This window comes from Heloderma suspectum, chromosome 6 (genome assembly GCF_057233095.1).
Source record: "Heloderma suspectum isolate Gila_16-S chromosome 6, 16-S_ref, whole genome shotgun sequence".
Taxonomy (NCBI): Eukaryota; Metazoa; Chordata; class Lepidosauria; order Squamata; family Helodermatidae; genus Heloderma; species Heloderma suspectum.
Genome location: NC_139463.1, coordinates 896,276 through 920,470, shown reverse-complemented (window position 1 = coordinate 920,470; position 24,195 = coordinate 896,276). Strand labels below are relative to the sequence as shown.

The 24,195-nt window shown below is 49.0% G+C and overlaps 1 protein-coding gene across 4 annotated transcripts in view; it reads right to left on the bottom strand.

Annotated features, from left to right (window-relative positions):
- KMT2A (lysine methyltransferase 2A) overlaps positions 1–24,195 on the bottom strand; it is a 66,846-nt gene that overhangs the window by 16,949 nt on the left and 25,702 nt on the right. The window contains exons 10-26 of one of the 4 annotated variants that reach the window (XM_084860592.1): positions 21,471–21,584; positions 20,748–20,894; positions 20,408–20,503; positions 19,190–19,310; positions 18,850–18,963; positions 18,106–18,290; positions 16,829–17,002; positions 10,272–10,382; positions 9,947–10,020; positions 9,488–9,681; positions 9,008–9,114; positions 5,293–5,430; positions 2,516–2,674; positions 2,282–2,399; positions 2,117–2,195; positions 1,791–1,951; positions 840–1,001 (exon numbers count right to left, since the gene is read on the bottom strand). In XM_084860592.1, coding sequence (XP_084716718.1) covers positions 840–1,001; positions 1,791–1,951; positions 2,117–2,195; positions 2,282–2,399; positions 2,516–2,674; positions 5,293–5,430; positions 9,008–9,114; positions 9,488–9,681; positions 9,947–10,020; positions 10,272–10,382; positions 16,829–17,002; positions 18,106–18,290; positions 18,850–18,963; positions 19,190–19,310; positions 20,408–20,503; positions 20,748–20,894; positions 21,471–21,584 — 2,254 coding nt within the window. The remainder of the gene's footprint in view (positions 1–839; positions 1,002–1,790; positions 1,952–2,116; positions 2,196–2,281; positions 2,400–2,515; positions 2,675–5,292; positions 5,431–9,007; positions 9,115–9,487; positions 9,682–9,946; positions 10,021–10,271; positions 10,383–16,828; positions 17,003–18,105; positions 18,291–18,849; positions 18,964–19,189; positions 19,311–20,407; positions 20,504–20,747; positions 20,895–21,470; positions 21,585–24,195) is intronic. The other 3 variants (XM_084860593.1, XM_084860594.1, XM_084860595.1) reach the window with 3 other exon arrangements.

Sequence of the window (24,195 nt, the reverse complement as noted above, 5' to 3'; positions counted from 1 at the left end):
ATTTGTCTGCTTTCTTGCCTTGCTTTTTGGATTGCTCCAAAATTTGCCCTAATGCTGAGTCTGATTCAGCCATAGCAGGAACCCCCCACCCCACCCCCGGCTTCAAGCTGCAGCAGAGCAAGCTTAATCTTTGCTATCCAGAAATATTTCCTAACAGTAAGAAGAGCAGGCTGAGCTCTCTGGGGCATTCTTTCAAATTCTGATCCAAATCCCAGATCACATGGCAAACTCCACAAACTGCTATTTTTGTGGCTGGCAGCTGGAGGGCTTGGCTCCAATATGGACCCCTTTTCTCACCTAAGCCAAGTCTCCTGACTTCAACACTGTGACTAGTCAGTTGCCAGCCAGGAATGGCAGATACCGTAGGTTCTCCTTCCTCTATTAAAAATGGAACCTGCCCCATCCCAAAGGTTTAGGGAGGGTTATAAGCTGTCAGCAACTCCAGCAGTATCCACAAAATCAGGTCAATGCAAATAAAAACTAAGAATTCCGAATGCAAATGAGATGTCTGAAACATTCTCAGGAGGAGGCAATCCTGTAGCTGAAGTTGCCTCTCTCTGCACCAGGACTGCTCATTGGTGATGCCCTTGCTTGGCTGAGGAGGAGGGGTAGGAGGGCCTCAGGGCTCTATTCATCAAAACCCCAGCACACCTTGTACTGAGCTTCAAAGCACACACAGAAGACTTGAGCATGGGTGGAAACAGGCTCCAAGCCACTGAGAACAGCTCAAAGAAAATGCTCGACATAGAAAAGCAGCAGCCATTTCAGAAGCACCAAACAAGCAAAACGCAACAACCTGAGAAAGTGGCAGGGGCGGGGGCCTTGGAATTGGGTCAGACCTGCAGAGGGCAACGGCCTTGAACCGGGTGATCGCTGGGCAGGGGAGAAACTTGGTGTCCTGATTCGCAGGGGCTTGCAGGTCTGAGAATGTGGAGGAAGGTCTGAAGATGGAGGGCTCACAACCGCTGATACTGCTTGGCTCTCTCTGGCTGGAATTTCGGCTGCAGAAGAAACATGGAACGCTTCTTTATTCTTCATCAGTATTTATGCACCGCCTTATCTGCTCAAAAGCAATCAAGGCGGTTTACAACAATTTAAAACAATAAAACGGTAAAACAATAAGATCAGAAACTTCTGAAATTAGACAAAAATCAAGATGCATTTGGACAACAAAGCTTCAGAAAAGAAATGGGTGGTGGGGAGAAGAAGGCATTTTTTCTTCTCAACCATGACTTCTCTCTCTCTCTTTACCATGGAACATTGGCTAAGAGCCTTTATGCCACAGCTATACAGGGAGGGAGGGTTGTAGCCTGCTGGCATCTTGGCCACATGGAGCAAAGCAGAAGGTGCAGCAGCCCCTAGGTCAATGGGACAAACTTGTACTATTTAAGAGCCCCCCACACACACACACACACACATTTTTTCACGCAGCGAAGGGGTGAAGACTTGACTTTCCCAACCAGGCCCACTATCTGATCTGACCCCACATACTGCATTTGGTGTGCCTGTGGGGTGCAATTCTGAAGCAAGGCACAGCTTCCCCACTAAATTCTACAGCCATGGGTGAGGATGTGGGATTGGCCAGGGAATCCTCTTCTGCCTTCCTCTGAAAGTGGATAGCTGCAACCAGGCCAAGCACAGAAATGCGTCAGCACTCAGGAAAGGCTGTCCACCAAAGAGAAAGGAAGGAGAGAAGCAAGGTGAACGTTTCTGTCTTTGAGGAACCCAGGCAGTCGCAGGGCGCAAAGGCCACAGTGTTAGGCTGAGGGGCCACCTCTTCAGAAACTTGCCTGAAAGTGGCCCTGGGCTGTGTGCAATTGTCCGGTTGTCGCCATGTTCTACGGTGCTGTTGATATCTGGCTCCAGGATGGGAGGGCGGCACTCCATGATCTTGCAAGTGTACACACAGCGCTTCCGAGCATCAGTCGTGCTCCAGTACACCCGGGAGCATCTGGAAAAGTTTCCATACGCATGACCAACATTTGCACGGGCCAAGTACTGCAACCACGCTGCGCATGTCTGCAAAAGCTTGTCCTCAGCAAAGACCTCCTCAACTACTCCCAGGGTCCTCAGAGCACCTTCAGGAAGAGTGCCAAGGACTTTGCTGCCTACTTACTGATAGCCAATGGGGAAGAGCTTGTCTTCACAGTCGGAGAGATCACTCAGAATCCCGAGGCAGTCAATAGTCATTGACCCTGAAAGGAAAGTGTGAGGTGACGAAAGGCAGCAGGGACCCAATTCCTCTAGACCCATCCCATCGCCACAGAGGCCAGGGCCTTACCAATCATCATGTGGATGTTCTCTGGTTCCAGACCATTCAGAAACTTTCGCCTCAAGCTAATCCCTTCAAAATCCACAAAGACTCTTCTCAGTACCTCAAAGCCATTCTCAGGCACCACCTACAGCAAGCACAAAGAGAGATGCGGACAGGCCTGGCGCGGGGGGCGAGGGGAGGCACCCCTAAGAGTACCGGGGTAGAAGGGAGGGGGCAGTGGGGCAAAGGTGTGGGCCTCACCTCTCCCTTGATCAGGTCTCTGTGGCGCTGGCAGTATACTTTCTTGTCCTCCAGGAAGACGCAGTGTTTGGCCCGGGAGCACATGAAGTGGTAGTTGCTTGTGCAGGAGGTCAGGCAGCAGCCCACTGTGGCACCCGATTTCTGGCAAAACTCACATCTCTGCAAGATGAGTATTGGGGTTTTTTAAAAAGCGTTTCACTATTATGGCCAACGGCTAAAAGAGATGCACTGAACTTTGACAACATAGGTAAAAGGGGCACTCTGTATTAGTTCTATATAGTGCGTATCGGATCAATATTGGGGTACTGCAAAAAACTCAAAGGGAACTCCTGCTGTGCCACCACTCTCAGATCAGGAATCTAGCAAACAGAGCATGTCTTGTCCAGAAGTCTTATCCTGACTTTGTCCAACTCAGGCTATTGAGAGCCCACAGAGGTTGCCCCAGCCTTCTCATTGCAAGAAGTGGGTCACCTGCTTCAGCATTTTCTGCTTCAGCTGCTTTGGGAACAGAGCACCTTGCCAATGTGAAAGTTACAGGTGCTCCTGACTCTCTGCAATTGCATTTATTTACTTAGTACATTTCTAATCCGCCTAATAACATTCCTTGGGAGGATTACAACCAGTTACAACAGCTAAAATGCCATTTTAAAACACAGTTAAAAATCTAAAATACAATACAGATATTTTAAAGAATAAAATACAACATAATGCAGAACAATAGACAGCACAAGAATCAATAAAACAGCTATAATAACCTAGAATGAGGTCACAGAATGATAGAATAGTAGGGTTGGAAGGGGCCTACAAGGCCATCGAGTCCAACCCCCTGCTCCATGCAGGAATCCAAGTCACAGCATCCCTGACAGATGGCTGTCCAGCCTCGCCTTGAAGGCCTCCAGTGTGGGAGAGCCCACCACCTCCCTAGGGAACTGGTTCCATTGCCGTATTGCTCTAACAGTCAGGAAGTTTTTCCTGATAGTCAGCCGGAACCTGAGCCCATTATTCTGTGTCTTGCATTCTGGGATAATTGAGAAGAGATCCTGGCCTTCCTCTAAAATGCCTGGGAGAAAAGAAAGGCCTTTGCCCGGCACTAAAAAGATAACAAGGTAGGTGCCAGGCAAACCTCTTTGGGGAGTTTATTCCATAAGCGGGGTGCCACCACTGAGAAGGCCCTCTCTCTTGTAGCCACTGCCTAGCTTCCTTTGGCAGGGACACCCAAGGGAGGGCCTCTGAAGATGACCTAAGGGTCCAAGCAGGTACGTGCCTTTAGCTACTCTGTTCCCAGGCTATTGAGGGCTTCAAAGGTCAACACCAACACTTTGAATGGGGCTGGAAATGGACTGGAAGCCAGTACAGCTGATGAAGCACTGGCATCACATGATCAAATTGGCCAGTCCCAGTTAGTAACCTAGCAGCTCTGTTTTGAACTAACAGGCATTTCTGAACCATCTTCAAAAGAAGCCCCACGTACAACACATTGCAGCAATCCAACCGGAAGTTACCAGAGCATGGATAACTCTCGCCAGGCTGTCTCTGTCCAGATAGGGTCGCAGCTGGTACATCACCTGAAGCTGATAAAAGGTGCCCCTGGTCACCGAGGCTACCTGTGCCTCAAGTGAGAGTGATGAATCCAGAAGCACCCACGAGCTGCTTGCCTGATCTTTCAGGGGGAGTGCAACCCCCTCCAGAGCAGACTGAATGCCAAATGGGCAGACGAACCATCTGCCAATGATTAAAATAACGTTGCAAGGAGGATTCAGGCCTTTCTTTTTTCACATACAGTAATCTGTGAACGCCATTACTTAAATTAGGGGTGCAGGACCGTAATCGGGTGGGGGTCCCTGAATTCCCCCTCCCCCAGCTTTCCACAGGCTGGATGACATCAGTAGGCATGGCCATATCTACTGACTCTACTGCCCTGCCCCCTGCCCGCCCTCCCCTGGTCCATTTTGCCTTTCTCCATGCTGAGAGAGCCACAGAATTCCGTGCCTCTCTGAACGTAGAGAAAGGGACTTGGACTGGGAGGAACAGCTCCTCTTCCCAATTCCAGCAGAGTCATAAAATCATAGAATAGTAGAGTTGGAAGGTGCCTACAAGACCATCAAGTCCAACTCCCTGCTCAGTGCAGGAATCCAAGTCAAAGCATCCCTGACAAGTGGCTGTCTGGCCTTGTCTTGAATGCCTCCAATGTAGGAGAGCCCACCACAGCCCTAGGGAATTGGTTCTATTGTCGGATTGCTCTAACAGTCAGGAGGTTTTTCCTGATGTTCAGCCGGAATCTGGCTCCTGTGACTTGAGCCCATTATTCCGTGTCCTGCATTCTGGGATGATCGAGAAGACATCCTGGTGCTGGGAGAAGTGGCCATTCCTCCTAGTACTGGCTGAGTCCCTGGTTTCAGGCAGTGCACACCATGCAAAGCCACTTGGCTGGTGCTGCTCCCTCCAGCACTAGCAAAGTCTCCCAGAGCTTGCATCCTCGTTGTCTCGGAGAGAGCAGTGCGGATTCCTCTAGGGGGCGGGGCTTGAGGCCAAGCTCCGCCCTCAGGAGAAACCCAAGGAGGCTCCACATGACTGACTTAAATTGTGGAGAGTCAAGCCATAGAAGGCATTTGCCTTCCTCTTTCAGCCGTCCGGCCATTCAAGTCAAACATAAACTGGTTCTCTGTGGAGTTGTCTAATGGGCCTTCCAAAATCCTTCTTCGCTGTTCTAACAGAAGGAGAGAAACACGTTAGCCATTTTGGACGTGTCTTGCTTCCCAGTAACACCTCCTACCCACCAGCTGCTTCCCTCGGATCACTGCCACATGCACATTCTTCAGGGAGCCGTCATCATCTTCAAACACTTCAGCTGACCACAGGGCACAGTTCACATGGGTCCACTCATTCTGGCCAATGTAGAGGAGACGGCCAGCATCCTGCAGGAAAGCACGAGGCCACTCAGAGGACAGCTAGTGCAAAGAACTGGTAGCCAACTGAGCCTAAACTGCCGGACAGGTGGTGCAGAAGCCATTGTGAAACAAGAATTGACAAACATGCAGGCACATTGAATCCCACAAATTGGAGGGGGCCCCACAGGGCATCCACTTGATGCAGGAAATCCAGAGCTGCTATTATTTACTCATCAAAGGATTTCTAAACCGCCTTTCAGGACATAAAAGCCCCCACAAGGCGGTGTACAATTTTCAAATAAAACATAATATATAAAAGCCTCAAACACTGAAAATACATACATCTCTTAAAATGACCAGTACAAATCAATCCTAGGGACAGCAATTAATAAAACACAGCTTGAAATTAAATCATTTTTTAATTTTCATTTATGTGAAATTAAATTATTAAATTAAATTATTTAAAGTTGAAAAAACCCAATAATGATGACACCAGACACATTTCTACAGGAAGTGAATTCCATAAGCTGTCCAGCCTCTGCTTGAAGACCTTCCGGGGGGAAGAGCCAACCAGCCCTCCAGGTAATCAGCTCCATTGTCAATTCATTGTCAACCTCTCTCCTAATATTCAAATGAAAACTACCTTCCTGTAACTGAAGCCGAGTAGATTTCGTCCTGCCCCCTGGGTGCAGAGAACAAGACCTTGCTGTCTTCTATGTGACAGCCCTTTGAGGGGCGCTATCATGTCCTGTCCTCTGTCTTCTCTTCTCCAGCCTAAGCATATCCAGTTCCAACCACCTGTCCTCACAGGACTTGTTGTCTATGTCCCTCACCCTCTTGGTTGCCCTCCTCTTAAACTGTTTCAATTGGTCTACATCTTCTTAAAGTGAGGCGCCCCAAACTGGACACAGTGGTCCAGATGACATCCGATTAATGCAGAATAAAGTGGAACTAAAAATTCTTGTGACTTCAGTTGTTTCCAGACAAGGCTTTTATGGTGCCATCACCCTGCCACATTCACAGAAGTTTACAGGTGTGTGTGTGTGTTCCAGACAACAATTTCTATTACTCGTGATGCTCCTATGTTTTCTTACAGTTTCTTCCATCTTTTTCCCCTAATGCAGAAAATCCATTAAGAAGAAAAAGATGGAACCATAAAAATACTGAACATTGCTGGGCCTAGGACAGAGACCTGTGGTACCCCACTTGAAACTTCCCTCCAGTTCGGTGAGCACTGTTTGAGTATGGTTTTTCAACCAGCTGTCAATTTACCTGAATTATCCTCTAGCCTGCATTGCTAGAGCGCCAGTGGCAGAAGTCTCGCTCCAAAGACGATCAGACAAGGGCTAGAGGTGTATCTTCAGCCTATCACGTGGCGGTGAAGGCAGCAAAAAAGGAATATTATGCTGCCTCCATCGCGTCTGCAGAGTGCTGTCCCAGGAGGCTGTTCCAAGTGGTCCGGAGCCTGGTCGGTCCTGTGGCTCCGGAACCACTGGAGCATTCTAAGGCCTCCTGTGAGGCCTTGGCAAGGCACTTTGCAGATAAAATTGATCAGATTAGGTGTGTTACTCTGCACGCTGTGGATACAGTTAGTGAGCAAGAGGCAGCCTGTGGCAAACCGGTTTTGTAGGATCGGTTCCAGCTTCTTCCTCCTGATGAAGTGGACAAGGTGCTTTCATCTGTAAGGCCGACCACCTGCTTACTTGATCCTTGCCCATCTTGGCTCATTATGGGCTTCAGAGAGAGACTGGGTGAGGGGATCAGGGCGGTGGTGAACGCCTCCCTTGAGGAGGGAGTGATGCCATCAGCCCTCAAGGAGGCAGTGATAAGACCGCTCTTAAAGAAGCCCTCCTTGGATCCTCAAGTTCTGAACAACTTTCGCCCAGTCTCAAATCTGCCATTTTGGGGCAAGGTGATTGAGCGGGTGGTGGCGGTGCAGTTGAAGGCACACTTGGAAGAAACTGATTATCTAGACCCATTTCAGTCAGGCTTCAGGCTTGGGCATGGGACAGAAACGGCCTTGGTCGCCTTGGTAGATGATATGAGGGGGGCTCTGAATAGGGGTGAATGCTCCTTCCTTGTTCTCCTCGACCTCTCAGCGGCTTTTGATACCGTTGACCACGGTATCCTCCTGGACCGCCTGGAGGGGTTGAGCATTGGAGACACCGTATTACGGTGGTTCCGGTCCTTCCTCTCCGGCAGGTACCAGAGGGTAGCACTGGGAGAGGAGGTTTCGGACCCGTGGCCACTCACTTGTGGGGTGCCACAGGGTTCCATCCTCTCCCTGATGCTATTTAACATCTATTTGAAGCCGCTGGGGGCTATCATCAGGAGGTTTGGGGTGCAGTGTCATCAATATGCGGATGACACGCAGCTCTACCTCTCATTCAAATCTTCACCAAGGTTGGCCGTAGAATCCCTGTCCAAATGTCTGGAGATGGTGAGTGGCTGGATGGGGAGGAATAGGCTAAAGCTGAACCCTGACAAGACCGAGGTACTTTTGGTGGGAGACAAGAGGAGGCTAGGGGATGTTGGCCTGGTGTTGAATGGGGTACGGCTACCCTTGAAAGACCAGGTCCGCAGCCTGGGGGTCATTTTGGACTCCCAGCTGTCCATGGAGGCTCAGGTGTCAGCTGTGAGCTGGACAGCGCTGTATCAACTCCATCTGATACGGCGGCTGCACCCCTTCCTTCCCAACCATCTGCTCCCATCGGTAGTACATGCCCTGGTCTCCTCTCGTTTAGACTACTGTAATGCGCTCTACGTGGGGTTACCCTTGAAGACGGTTCGGAAGCTGCAGCTGGTACAGAATGCGGCGGCTCGCCTGATTAAAGGCAGCCGCCGGCGAGATCACATCACTCCAGTGCTGAAGGAGTTGCACTGGTTACCAGTTGTTTTCCGGGCCAAATTCAAGGTGTTGGTTTTGACCTTTAAAACCCTATATGGTTCTGGCCCAGCCTATCTTAAGGAGCGCCTCCAGCAGCACCAGACAGGCCGCTTAACAAGATCAGCCTCGGATGGCCTTCTCTCTGTCCCATCAGCCAGGACAGCTAGACTGGTGGGGACGAGGGAGAGGGCCTTTTCTGTAGTGGCCCCCACTCTGTGGAACTCCCTCCCTAGGGAACTCCATCATGCCCCCTCTTTAATGAGCTTCCGTCGTGCATTAAAAACGTGGCTGTTCAGGCAGGCATTTGGGGTGGGTTAGGGTATTTTAGAAAATGTTTTTATTGTAGAATTTTATTGTTTTATTGTATGTTGTACATCGCCCAGAGTGGCTGGGTGACCAGCCAGATGGGCGATTAATAAATTAAATAATAAATAAAATAAATTTAACCAGTTAGCTAACCAAGATACCTTGAGGACCCCGACCAAATGCTTTGCTGAAATCAAGATAAATTACACCCACAGCATCCCCACCATCCACCACACTAGGAACCCAATCAAAGAAAAGAGATGTGTCTGGCAGAAATAGTCCGGCTCAGCTGGATTAAGTGTGCAACAAGGGCTTGAAGGTCATTTTTTTCCCACTGTAACCAGAACCAGAAGAAGGCAAAGGGTCTGCTCTGTAATTCACAACACACAATTTCCAGTCAAAGCCACTTACATTCCCCCCGTCGTCGCCATACTTCAAACAAAGTGCACATTGCCGGTTGTCTTCCACATCTGGAGGGGGGGCAAGTTCTGGGCTGTCCTCCTGGCTTCTGTCAGCACCTCAGAGCAAAGAAAAAGAGGACTGTTCACCCCTGACAAGTAAAGCTTGGAAGAAAATGTGGGCTGGAAACCAACTACTGGAGAAATCAGTCAGCTTGCAAAGCCCAAAGCAGCAAATAGTTCCAGCTACTTACTGGAGGAGAGTCTGTTTCTCTTTCAAGTAACAAACAATCCAACCAATGACACATCAGGGGGAGTCTGAGACAGGTTTCATCCCAACTTAGGGAAACATGGACAGCTGGTGGATTGGGAGAAAAGCCTTCAGCCAGGCCCCTCTCTGTTCCTGGTTTTGGCTGGACAAGAGTTACCCCAGAGTTCAACCCAAACCTGTTTGCCCCCAGGCAAAAGGAGACAACAAGGTTCAGTTTCTCACTGGATATGGGTGGTGTAGAGGGATGTAGTGGAGTTGGGGAGTCTGGCTCTCCAGGCCCTTTGGGTTTTGGAGCTGGAATGATTTTCTTCATCAGAGGAGGTTGTTGAGCACAACAGTTTTCTTCGCGCTCCTGCCACTGTGCGTAGTTATGGTCGAGTGATGGGGGCAAGACAGCATTTGGCAGCATCCCACTACTAAAAAGTAACAAAACACATAGTTGAGCATCAGACTTACAGCCACTGGGTGGGTACAGCTCACTCAGTCCCCATAAAGACCCCAAGAGTGAAGGACAAGGTACATGTCCCATTTCCTTTTAGGATGACCAAAAGGGTCCCCAACCCAGGAGATCCCACCTAGAAATTCAATTCAGATTTTATGTCCAAGGTGCAAGAGTTGCTGGTGCAACCTTGGGTCTAAATAGGCAGCAGATCAACTGTTGGAAGCAGAGCAATTACTTACTTGGTTGTGACTTTATTTGGTTCCCAAAATCTTGACTTCTTTACGCTGAACCATGGGAAAACCCGCTCCATTTGCTAAAGGGAAAAAACCCAGTATTTTATTAGAAACACTTTACAAGACTAAACACTTCAACAACACTATCCAGGATCTCTGAGAGTGGACAGCCAGGAAGAATTTATGATGGACTTAGAAGTCTGCCAAGTAAAGGGACTACAGCCAAGCAGTAGCTTAAACAGAAATGTGTGCTCCTTGGGGAGTGTTTAAGGTGTGGCATCACCACGCAGAATGCAGCCTCTGTTTAAAATAATAGTTAAATCTGGCTTACCCGAATAAAGAAGGACTTCACCATGCTATTGGCCTTTTTAAGTTCTGGCTGTCCTCCATCAGCATTAATAGCTGCTTGAATTATCTTTACAATATCATCACTAAACTCCAGCTGGAAGAGAAAAATAGACCGCTTATTACCCTCTTCTACATGCTTCCCTCTCACCAAGGGTGCTGAACGTCAAGTGACAGAGGGCCACCCTTTCATCTCCATTTGTGAACTGCTTTGGCAGAGATGCTGTCAAACCCACACATCCTTTTATTCCCTGCCCCAGCACTCCACCAGAGCAGCATGTACAAGATAAAACATGGTAGCATGGCCGCAATGTCACGGCACACTGGAGGAAGTTCCAGCAGAAATGCTGTATTTTAGGAACATTTCAATCCACTTCATAATCAGCAAGGACAGGTTGCTTACCTGTAACTGGTTCTTTGAGTGGTCATCTGTGTACTCACCCCTATGCATTCTGCACCTGCGCAGAGCAATGTCTGGAATATTCTAGAGCTGAGCAGAGTTTTGGCAAGAGCCTTTCCCCCACCCACCAGCTGTGCACGCTCAGGGTGTGGCTCTCACCCAGTTCCTAATCTGCTGTAGTGATAGAATCAGAAACAAGCGGGACATCAAAGTGGGGAGAAAGGCAGGTTGCAGGAGTATGCAGGTGACCACTCTGAGAACCACAGTTACAGGGAAGCAATCTGTCCTCCTCCTTCGTGGTCTCTGGGATTCATACATTAACAAGTTAACTTACCAGAGTTGGAAGAATGTCATGCCAGGAGAGAGGAAAGTACTGCCTAGCCAAAGGTTGCATCCAGCCTTGTTCTGCTATCAGGTCTGTAGTGCCTGATAAACAGGGAAGGCTGAGATCATGTCACCACCTGGTAGAGCTCCAAAAGGGAGACTCCCCACAGGAAGGCAGTAGAAGCAGCCACAGCTCTGATGGAATGGCTACAACCCTCCTCAGAAAGTGGTGGAACATAGGCAGTCTGTTAGCAAAGGAGTTTGGTAGATGATGGGGCCGCAGTGGCTTAGTGGTTAAGACGCTGAACTGCAGACCGGAAGGTCAGCAGGACAGCAGTTCGAGACCCGAGTGCTGCGTGACGGAGTGAGCTCCCGTCTTCAGTCCCAGCTCCTGCCAACCTAGCAGTTCGAAAGCAAGAAATTGCAAGTAGATAAATAGGTATCGCTTCGGCGGGAAAGGTAACAGAGTTCCGTGCACCTCGGTGTTCAGTCATGCCAGCCACATGACCACGGAAGCGTCTTCGGATAGCGCTGGCTCTTCGGCTTAGAAATGGAGATGAGCACCACACCCTAGAGTCGGACACGACTGGTTGGGGACACCTTTACCTTTATGGTAGATGATACGCACTTTGCAAACCTCTGCAAGGAAACAGGTGGGCCATCATTACAGACAACCAGTCTAGTCAAACTGTGGAACGCTGCCATCCAATGCAGGTAAAATGCCAGAGCGCAGTGGACATCGAATCAGTGCATCATCACTTTCTATGGTGAAGAGGGGCTTGACATGAGCGTGTGGAGAGCATCCACTCCACGAAGCCAGGGACTCAGCTGGACCAGTTATTCTTCCCAGCACTAGCTGGGTCCCTTTTCCTGTTCTGAGAGAACCATGGAGAAAGGGTGCTGGGGTGTGTCCGTGTGTGTGATTATGCCAGTGGCTGAGGCCTTGCCAACTGATATCATCTGGCCCGTGGAGGGCCCAGGGGAGGGGAAGTTCAGCCCCTCAATCCAAAATGGTAAGAACCACAAACTGGGCAGATCTGCCACACTTTAGCTGAAGGGTTGCTAGATTTGGGTTTCACCCCTTGCTGTGGTATAAGGTGAGTAAGTCTGCCAAAATTGCTGAGCCACCACAGCATGATGAGAATGCAATTCAAGCTGTTAGAACGAATCTTGGCCACCACCTCTGTAACCTTCAGTACAAAACGCATAAAACAGAGGGCCTGTCCACTTATGCAGCCACTGCTTCAATGCAGTGAAGATGAGGACCTCCCGGCCCAGCTGCAATATCGAAAACATTGCGTGCTCGCCTTGGTGGCAAATAGGCTGACTGCTGGAGCATCCCATAGCTGGTATATTTTCCCCAGGACATGGGAGAGAGTCACTACTGGTGGGATAATATGGGAGCCTGACTGAGGGAATTTGCAACAGTATTCCAGGTAAACAGCAATGGGGAAAATGTTATGAGCTATGCACCAATCCTACAGCTGCAACATGAGGTGAACCATGATCTTGGAGCGGGTGCCTCCCTGTTTTTTCAAGTAGAAGACCGCCATAGTATTGTCTAGGGCAATGTGGGCCTTCCCTTTTCACAGTGCATCCTCAAAGGCCTGAAATGCTGTCACAACGGTGAGTAACTTGAGGGCACGGATGTGCAACTGTCTCTCTCTGTCAGGCCATTCCACATGAATATGGAGAGACCCATGGTGCCCTCCCCATCCTAGAAGGGAGGCATCTGTGGTCCTCACCCTGGAAGGCCAAGGTCAAGGCATTCATAGAATCATAGAATAGTACAGTTGGAAGGGGCCTATAAGACCACTGAGTCCAACCCCCTGCTCAGTGCAGGAATCCAAGTTAAAGCATCCCTGACAGATGGCTGTCCAGCCTCGTCTTGAATGCCTCCAGTGTGGGAGAGCCCACCACCTCCCTAGGTCACTGGTTCCATTGTCGTATTGCTCTAACCGTCAGGAAGTTTCTCCTGATGTTCAGCTGGAATCTGGCTTCCTGTAACTCGAGCCCGTTATTCCGTGTCCTGCATTCTGGGATGATCGAGAAGAGATCCTGGACTTCCTCTCTGTGACCACCTTTCAAGGACTTGAAGAGCACTATCAGCTCTCCCCTCAGTCTTCTCAAGGCTAAACATGCCCAGTTCTTTCAGTCTCTCTTCATAGGGCTTTGTTTCCAGTCCCCTGATCATCTTCGCTGCCCTCCTCTGAACCCTCGCCAGCTTGTCTGCATCCTTCTTAAAGTGCGGTGCCCAGAACTGGACACAGTACTCCAGATGAGGCCTAACCAGTGCTGAGTAGAGGGGAACTAGTACTTCCCGGGATTTGGAAGCTATGCTTCTATTAATGCAGCCCAATCTAGAAGCCTCTTGACCTGATGTGCTTGGAAAATGGGCTGAGACTGCAACCGATATAGAAGGGTTGTCAGTGTGTCTGCTCTTGGTGGGGGGGCAGAGGCGAGCCCTGAAACCATGTCCCCGATGAACTGTAGATGCCGAGAGGGATGAAGATGCTACTTTTCCTTGTTCACCAGGACACATATATCCTGTGACAAGGACGACGGTGTGTATATTGCAGTCCAACATGTGACAGGAAGGAGTGCTTACGAGCCAATCATCTATATATGGAAAAACAGACATCCTGTCGAGCCTCAGGCACACTGCCACCTCCTCCATACATCTGGCGAATATCCCTGGAGTGATAGTAAGTCCACGAGGGAGGGTCTGAAAATGGAACAGCTGATGACCCAGGGCAAAGTGAAGAACATGACAGTAAGGAAGATGGAAAGAGATGTGGAAACAGGCATCTCTGAGATCAACTGTGGTGGACTGAATGCCCTGGCAAAGGAGTGGGAAAACAGCTGGAAGTGTGACCATGCAGGATGAACCAACTGACTCCTCTGAGATGGAGATCATGCTGAGGTTTTCATTTTCTGAATATGGTCCAAGGTGTCATCCGCCTTGGAACTAAATAGTCCTATACCATCAATGGGCAGATCCTCAATTCTGGAATGTGCCTCCTAGTTCAGGCCTGCTGAGCACAATCAGACATAACAATGCAGAGCCTTCGCCATGGCTTTCGACCCATAGTCCAGCATATGTTGGATTTGCTGACAAGCTAAGCAGTGTGCATCAGCCTGGAAGATCATGGCCATGTTCTCTTTGTCCTCCAGAAGGTGGTTATAGAAAGAGGCAGCTTTCTCCCAAAGGAATGACTAGTAAGCAGCCATACAAACCTTGCAATTAGCAACTTGTAAGGCTGAGGTGGCTGTGGAGTAGATCCTCTGGCCCATGGCATCAAGCTTTCTAACCTCCCAGTCAACTGATGCTGTGTGCAGCTTCTGTCTAGTCTTATGCTGTGATGCCTCAACAATGACACAATTAGGGAAAGGAGAATGAAACAAGACTCCATAGTACTCCTCTTGCAATCTATACACATTCTCTGTCTTGAGAGATGTGGGAGCTGTAGACAAAGGCTTAGCTCACAATTGCTTAAGCACATGGAGGAGAGCCAGTAAACTGGGGATAATCACTGGTGCAGCCATATCTGACTGAACCCTCTGGAAGAAAGGATCAGTCACTGGGGCCAGCAAAGCTTTGATTGCAAGACCCAATGACTTCGCCATCCTAAGGACCTGTTCAGTATAGGGACGCATATCATCTGTGGAAGACAGTGGGCTCTGGTTGCTCACTGTTGCATCCCACGAAGTTGTTGACATGATCGCAGGTGATGGAGAAGATGAATCGGAGCAACAGTTATCTGGCTCCAACGCTGGGTTCATCAAAGCTGAAGGAACTAGGGTGGGAACAATATCAAGGTTAGACTTCTGGCACAGAGGCACTTTATGGCTAGCTGAGGTCGAACCAAGGGTTCCCAGAGAAAACACCAGCTTGGAGGCAGTCAGATTCATGGGATCTGATGTTGGTGCTGCTACAGGCATGGAACTGAACTTGGTACCATAAGCATTGGTACCAAAGCGAAGAAGGGCACAGGTGAGGCAGGTGAACACATTGACAGGGATGCTGCTGGAACTGTAGGTGTTGCTACCAAAGCTAAAGCTGAGGTCAGTACCACAGCACCATAGTAGACTGTACAACAACTGGGTCAGAATCAGGAGACCTTGAAACCGTAGAAGTGGTCCTGTGCCTATGACGACTGGACAAACGAGAAACAATTAGTTTGGTTGAGGATAGTAATAATGATCCACCTCTCTTCTCCCATAGGTTGGATACCATGGTTCACCTTGTGTGGAATATCGAGACAGAAGGCAATCCCATCTACTTGGTGAGCGACAATCCCACACATAGGATCAGGAACACAAGATACAGCCATGGCAATGATCTCCAGGTCCCGCCGATGGCAAATGTGATGGAAGCCTGAGGCCAGAGAAAAACAGGACTGCTGCAAAGGATTTCAAAACAGAGGGGAGTGTCCCCAACGGCACGGAGATCAACTGTGCAGACAGGCAGGCAGGGATAAACGAGGAGGAAAGACATGGGATTGGGGACTTCTCATGGATCTCTCCCTCTGAAAAGGAGCCGATACAGTGAGCATTGTCAGATGCTTGGCGATCAAATGCCATTTGTGTCTTTTCAAGCACAAGTGGGTGATTCCAAGAGGAGGCATCAATAGTGAGGGCTCGTGGCCCAGGTTCAATGGGTCTATCCGGGTTGGAACCAGAGGTACGTCAGCTGCCTTTCCCCCTGGCTCCAAAGGGGTTGAGACGAGCGAGGGGACTGAGTGCTCCAGCCTCTTGCCTGTCATCTTTTTCTTAGGGTCATCCCCCAGTGGTAATGGGAGGAGCTGCTTGGACTTCACCTTCTTAGGCTTATCCAAAGGTAAGGACCACCTTGGAGCTGGAAAATACTCAGGCTCGAGTCAAATGACAAACTGGCTCTGAACCAAGGTCGGTGCCAATGCTGAAGCCCTGGGTTCAAATGAAGGAACTTACTGAGGGGCAGATTCCCCACTGTGGATGCAAGCCCAGCCAAGAACACTTCTGATGTCAGTAAAGACATTGCCATTGCTGGCCTCAAAGAGATCAATGAGGAGGCAGGAGCGGCTGAGCTGCAGAGTTTGCAGCCTGCAGGGCTTGCTCCCACACAAGAGCGCAGGTGAGACACCCTACTCCTCTGAGCCTGCCTTGTAAAGGCCTGGCAGTGGAGACAAGAATCGATGGGGTGTCCTGCTCCCAAACAAAGTAAACACTGGGAGTGCTCATCTGTGGGGGGAATCTTCCCTCCATAGCTAGTGCATTTCATAGAATCATAGAATAGTAGGGTTGGAAGGGGCCTACAAGGCCATCAAGTCCAACCCCCTGCTCAGTGCAGGACTCCAAGTCAGAGCATCTCAGGAATCCAAGTCAGAGCATTTCTTGAACAATGCCTTGGAGGCCAAAAGACCCAAGGTGCATGCTGACAAAACCCCCATCAGAGAAAAATGCAAAACGAAAAGCTATAACAAGGAAGAAAGATGAAGAAAGAAGTGGAAGAAATTAGAATAAAACAAGAAAACGGTGTGAATGCTCAGCTGCTGCTGTGGCTGGTGGAAAGGACCTGAGCAGGAACAGCGGGAGCCATACCCTAAGTGTGTGCGGTGGAAAGGTTGGGAGGGTGGCTTTCCGCTAAAGCTCTGCTCATCTCTAGAATGTTCTGACTTGCTCTGCACAGGCACAGAACCCACGTGTTAGTCCCAGAGACCATGAAAGAGAAGGTAGGTTTTATTAAATTTGTATCCCAACTTCTCCTCGTCATAGGAGAGAGCTAACGGCAGCTACGCTGAAAGCCAGAGGGGGAAGCCACCTGAAGTGTGACCTACCACAGAGATGTAGCCTCCCTGATCCATTTTCCTTTTTACTCCTTCCAGGTCGAGGGGCTGCTGTTCTTCCTGCTTGCTGACTTCTGTTAGCACCGGAGGGTCAGGACCTTCTGGAGAACTTCGGGATGGTACACTCTCCTCTGTTTCAGGATTTAGGTCAGGAGGTTTGGCTGCCTGGAGACAGACAGTAAGAGGGCAGAACATGTTTTGATTCCAGCACCAAACAACACACAGTGTTATATAATCAACAAGCCACCAAGATGATAATGCAGCATTTCCTTGGTAGCTTGCTGATCCATTATATAGTAGATTGAAAGGAGGCACAGAACGGAACAGCTAAGCTGATCGGAGGGAAACAAGCTCCTACACGCACTGAAAGGGGCTGCACTGCTGGCCACACAGCTCCTTGGCCCCACTTCCGCATTCCCCTGCAGATATCCACACCTAATGTGTGGACATTGGGGGCAGGAGAAGCCCTAAAGCCCCTTTCTATGTGTGATGCCCATGCATGAGATTCACATGTTTAGGGAGCTACAGCCTTTTTAATGGGGATAAAAAGGCTTTAGGGTTTTAGAGCGTAGGAAACAAAATGGCAGAGAGGACATGACGGAAGGTTATAAAACCCTGAGTGATGCAGGGAGTGTAAAAAGAGGAAACGTTTACTTTTCAAATACTAAAACTAAGAGTCATCCAACAAAAATGACAGGTAGCCACCAAGACAAAGGCAATGACTTCTTCGCTTTTGAAAGGAATAAACAGGAGAAGAACAGCTCTATCAGTGATCACCAGACCACCAAGACGTCTCTCTGAGGCTCTGGAGAGTGGCCGTCAGTGAGAGGAGACCATGCTGTACTTGACAGACCAATCGGTTGGCTCAGGATAAGGCAGCTGTCTACATTCATATGAACAGGGAGAGCAAACTCCTTTCTCCCAGCCTTGGCCAGGCCCCTTTGATTATCAGATGCTGATGATGAGTAAGACAAGATGGCCATTGCCAGGAGAGTTCTTGCTGATATGAAGGTCTTCCCTGTGGTTTCCACTGGGGGACAGGAAGTCAAACCACTGGTTTGAGACATTATGGCGATTCTTAACCCGTCACTCTCTCACACACACATGCACAACTACCACTGCTAAGAACTGGGAATACATCGCCAACTCAGCTTTTCTTCTAGAAATCCTAAAACAAACATTACACTTTAAGCCCAATAACTCAACTCTCAGCAGCCAAAATTCAGATACATTTGTACAGTTCCCAAAATGAGGACAGGTAGGCCCACCTGTCGATACCGCAGCAAGTGGCTGGTTGTCCTGGAATTTAGTAGGGCTGTTAGAACCTGCTTCAAAGAAAGCTGCAGCTCCTTCTCGAGCGCCAGCCGCCATTCAGCCGGATGCTGTTCTGTGCAGTTAATGCAGGTGTAAGCCACACTCTCGGGCAGGTTGGACAGGATCTCGTACATCTCGTCTGAAGAGAGGTGGACACAACAGACATTATGGATGCCACGTCTCAGAAGGGTGAATGTATCAGATTAGGGGTGGACAGGCAGCATGGCAGTGACATGAGATTGCAGGCAACGGGGTATAATGTAGGAGCCTTCCACTTCTGGGGGCCTAGAGGACACACTGCTTTGTCCACAAATCCAGTGAAGTCACAAATGGTGGGAGAATGTGGCCTGCTGATCATCTTGAGTGGGCTTAGATGCAGCTTTCCATCTTGGATACAGGCTACCCCCCCGCCCCCCGCAACGTTCAACAGGGAAAGGCCTCTCTGCTAACTCTCCATAACTCACAGCAGCAACTGCAACCTGCAAGGCTGGGCTCCCTGCCAAACCTCAGTCCATAGCCCAGCACAAGTAGCACAGGACAGTCAGAGCACTTCTAGGTTTTTTCAGTATTTTTGCACCCCATCCATCCTTCACTGAAGAACCTACCCAGCCCTTACTAAACCAAGATGAATTTGTAAAGGTATCTCATGCATAAGCTTCCTGATTGCGAATGCTACTCCTCTGGAAGCGGGGCCTCACCAGAGAGGTTTTCGCACTTGGAGTGGACCCAGCGGTCACATTTCCCACACTGCATCATCTTGCTCTCATAGTCGTCGTCATCATAGCACTTGTCGCAGAGGGGGCAAAAGTTCCCTGCAAGCAAGAGAAAGGGGTGATCCCGGCCTCCTGCCACAAGCACGCGTGGGATGAGTGGGCAATCAGGGGACTCGACCACAAGGCAGATAGTGGAAAATACTCTACTAGCCAATTTTCACTGTGACACCACAGAAGGTGCCCCCCTCCATCGTAAAAGCAAGGATTGCATCTTGTCATAGAATCCCCTCTAGCACTTCCCAGGCCCTTCAGTGGCAGACCGTACCTTTAGCGAAGAGCTTGGCACAATCATGACACAGAGAGAAGTCGTGAGACCACTGGGCATCCCATCCTTTGCCTGGTGTTGTTGCCCCACAGCTCTTGCAGCGAACACATTTGGTACAAATCTGGAAAGAGAGACCAGGAGGTTGGGCTTCTGCTCAAGGGCCACGTAATTTCTGGGCCCATGGAATCCATGACAGGCACCAAAGAATCATTCACTTATTAGGAGTATTGATAGGTCACTTTGTCTCCCCACCAGGGCCCTCAAACCAATATACAACTTAAGACAGAAATACAGCAAAATCAACAAACCACAACAGAAGAATAAAAGCAGAAACAGAGCCGCCTTGAAAGCAAGCCAAACAGCGCATATGGGTGTGTGCACAACATTTGCACCCCATAGGTCCACACCTTAGGTGCATGCGCGTGCGCGCGCACACACACACACGTATACACAAACTTTTGCTCTCCCCAGTGCATGCAGGCACGCTTGAGCAGGATTACTGGAGGGAGGGCCAAGGTTAAAGCCTCTTCCCCCCACACCTCAGTGATCTTCATCAAGATTGTGGTTTCCTTGTTGCTGGTAGGAAACAACAATCTTGATGAAGATCATTGATAGGGTCGGGGAGGAGATGCCCCAGGATCTTGATGAGGAACACTGGGCGGGGCGGGGGGAGCGAATGATGTTAAATCCTCTCACCCCACTAGTGATCTTCATCAGGATCAGTGATTCCCACTGCTGATAGCGGCAGGGAAACAGCAATCTGTACCCCATACCCCAGCGGATGGCTGATAAGCTAGGAGGTGGGGAAAAGTGCGTGGGGCACTCTGGAGTTTCTGTGGCTGAGGGCCACACATGTCCGGCGGGTTGCCATTACTGCAAAAGAGCATCATTAAAATCCATCCAAGGCCAGGCAAAACAGTGCAGTTTTTCTTGTCAAAAACTCAATGAAGATGCTGTCCTCTACTGGTGACCTAGGGAACAGAACACATGCCTCAACCCACCTATTTTGCCATGACCAATGGGTGGGAATGTTATAAATCAGCAGCATATGATGGACACAGATTTTCTTGTGTGTTGTCTTGTAAAAGGTGAGCATTTTTAAGGGGGATGGTGCACCACTCTGAAGACCAGGCTAAGACATTTGGCAGTCTCATTATAAGGGGAAAAGTCATGATGTTTACCTTATAAATGCCCACATGACAGAACAACAGAACGTACCCAAACCTTCTTCTTCTTGGTAGGCTTTGTTGGATAGTTTGGTCCCAGGCACTCCGGATGGTAGCTGTTTCGGCACTTGTTACACTCCAGCAACTGCTGCAGAAACGCAGAAAACAGCAGTAACGTTAAGCCAAGCCCAGGCACCCCCTGCACTGCTGGAGACATTTGACACAAGGGCAGTTCCACACGACCGAATGGCTCTATTTAAAATAGTCCTTAATGCCGCGGTATGTTTGGAAGCCTGAACATCTCTCCTGCCATCCCTCATGATGTCAGTAACCCCTGTCCCACGTTCCAGAGAGAAAGAAGGAGCCGGAGAAGCTCAAGCAACCTGGACTACCTTGGTGGCCTGATGCTGCCTCCCACACACATGGCAGAACTTGCAGCGACGACAGCACCAGTTTTCCAACTGGTCCTCCAGGGGGCGCTCACTGTCCTCTAAACAGAATTTGTGGAAAGGCTCACAGCACACCTGACAATACACAAACTACAAGGGAAGAGAGCAAGTCAGCAGGACAGTGGCGCACCACAACTCTCTACTGCACCTACTTGCCCAGTGGCTGGTTCCAGAAGAAGCATGCATGCGCCTGGACATGTTGTGCCCCCCATTTGGTCCTCAGTTCTACACATCCTTAACATTCTTTCAAAGAGGCTTAGACACCCACCCATCCACCCACCAGCATTCAGTGGTAATGCAAAGCTAGGCCAAGATAACCAAATTGCCCAGGTATGGATCTGGACAATCTTCTAATTTGAATTATTTGTCAGTGGGCTGCTTTATCTCCAGAGCACACTGCCAGCCCCTCACCCGGCACTGCAAAGAGCGACAAGTATTTGTCAGACTTATGAAAGGCCAAGTGGAGCTGGGGCCTGGAGGCAGAAGCCCTCAGCTAGCCTGTGCTTTCAGAGGCAGGCCAAGCTGCGTTTCAAACAGCAGCGGATTCTGCAAAAATAATGGGCAGTCTTTATGAAGGATTCAATTCCATCGCTATGTTCCAACATCCTTTAGCTTCACGATCACACATGCATCACTTTTGAACAGCTTAGGGCAGACTGTCCTTACCTCCACATGCCCACTGCTGGCACAGAGGAAGCAGACTACTCTGGGAGTTATAGGGATGGAAGTCAGGATACCCAAACCGCCCATTTCCCAAACGTTCTCAGCCTCGCAGTCCTCCTAAAAAGCATAAAAACAAGAACATGAGAAGAAAAGCATTCTTATGCCAAGCCCAACTACTGCAAAGAGATCAGAAATTGGGGCAATCAGCCCAAGAAAGATCCTGCAAACATAGTTATGAAACTGTTTAGTTTGCCGATGCTCTTGTCACATACTAAGGAAAGTGCTGTATTGAGTCGTGGTAACTCTTAGACTAGTGAGATATCTCCAAATGGTTCCCTCCAAACTGGGAAATGGACATTATAATGGCAAATGCGGTTCCAAGTAAGCAAGTGTAAAATGATGCATGCTGGGGCAAAAAATCCCAGCTTCACATTTATGCTGATAGGATCCAAGCTAGCGGTGACTGACCAAGAAAGGGATCTTGGGTTTGTGGTGGACAGCTGATGAAAACACTAACTCCGTGTGGCTGCTGTGAAAAAGGCAAATTCCATGTTGGGGATTATTAGGAAAGGAACTGAAAATATAACTACCAATATCATAATGCCCAAATCTATGGTGTGGACACAAGTGGAATACTGTGTAAAGAAGTTCTTTTCCACCTCCATTGCATCTTCACGGTGCTGTCCGGCAGAGCTATTTTGGGTGAAGGAGTTATTACAATCTCACCCTGAGAGTGAACTGGTTGCACGCACAACAGTTCACTGTGATAAATTTTCATGATACTTTGAAGATAAAATCACTCGTATTTGGCATAATTTCGATTCCTCTATTAGTGCAGTTCCATTAACAGAGGTGTTCAGAGCACTGTGTGGTCCACTTGTACTGGATGAGTTTTAATTGTTGAGGCATCAGGATGCAGACAAGGTGCTTGGACAAGTTCAACCTACCACTTGTATGCTTGCCTATCTTGGCTTGTTACATCTAATAAGGAGGGGATGGCCGGTTGGGTCTGACAGGATGTAAATTCCTCCTTGAGATAGGGGGAGGAACCAGCCTCCTCAAAAAAGGCAGTAATCAGGCCGCTCCTCAAGAAATCTAACCTAAACCCAGAAACAAAGAACTACAAGCTGGTTGCTAACATCCCCTTCTTGGGCAAGGTGCTTGAGCGTGTGGTTGCTGATCAACTCCAGGTATTCTTGGATGAAGTTGATTTTCTAGATCCATTTCAATCTGGCTTTAGGCTTGGCTTTGGGAGAGAAACTGCTTTGGTTGTGGGATGACCTTTGCTGAGAGAGAGACAGGGGGAGTGTGACTCTGTTGGTTCTCCTGGACCTCTCAGGGGCTTTAGATACCACTGACCATGGTTAGGACTTAGGGGCACTGTTTTACAGTGGTTCCATTCTTACATGGATGGTCACTTCCAGAAGGGGGTGCTGGGGGATTATTGCTCTGTTCTGTGGCAATTACATCAAGAGGTTCCACAGGGCTCAATTTTAACACCCATGCTATTTAATATCTACATGAAACTGCTGGGGGAGGTTATCTGGGGATGTGGACTGAGATGCCATCAATATGCCAATGACACCCAGCTCTACCTTTCTTTTTCTTCAAACCCAGGTGAGGCAGTGAAAGTCTTGAATCGGTGCCTAAGCAGGGTAATGGACTGTATGAGGGCCAACAAATTGAAGTTCAATCCAGATAAGACAGAGGTACTGTTGGCAGATGATTCATCTGCCCAGCTGAGTGGCATTCAGCCTGCTCTGGAGGGGGTTGCACTCCCCCTGAAAGATCAGGCAAGCAGCTCGTGGGTGCTTCTGGATTCATCACTCTCACTTGAGGCACAGGTAACCTCGGTGACCAGGGGCACCCTTTATCAGCTTCCGGTGATGTACCAGCTGCAACCCTATCTGGACAGAGACAGCCTGGCGAGAGTTATCCATGCTCTGGTAACTTCCGGTTGGATTGCTGCAATGCGTTGTATGTTGGGCTTCTTTTGAAGATGGTTCAGAAACTCCTGTCAGTTCAAAACAGAGCTGCTAGGTTACTAACTGGGACTGGCCAATTTGATCATGTGATGCCAGTGCTTCATTGTACTGGCTTCCAGTCCATTTCCAGCCCTATTCAAAGTGTTGGTGTTGACCTTTGAAGCCCTCAATAGCCTGGGAACAGAGTATCTAAAGGCATGTACCTGCTTGGACCCTTAGGTCATCTTCAGAGGCCCTCCCCCGGGTGTCCCTGCCAAAGGAAGCTAGGTGGTGGCTACAAGAGAGAGGGCCTTCTCAGTGGTGGCACCCCACTTACGGAATAAACTCCCCAAAGAGGTTTGCCTGGCACCTACCTTGTTATCTTTTTAGTGCCGGGCAAAGGCCTTTCTTTTCTCCCAGGCATTTTAGAAACCTAGTTCTAAGTTATTATAGCTGTTTTATTGATTCTTGTGCTGTTTATTGTTTTGCATTATATTGTAATTTATTATTTTAAACATTTGTATTGTGTTTTATATTTTTAACTATTGTATGCATTTTAGTTTAAAAAATGCATACAACATTAGGTATTGAGTGGATTACAAATAAGTAAATATAGTTCTGGTTACCCCACCTCAAGAGGGATATTTTAGAGCTGGAAGAAGTGTGCAGAATGGGGCAACTAAAATGATCAAGGGGCTGGAGCAAGTCTCCTATGAGAAGAGGTTTCAACATTTGGGGCTTTTTAAAAAAAAAAAGCTTAGAAA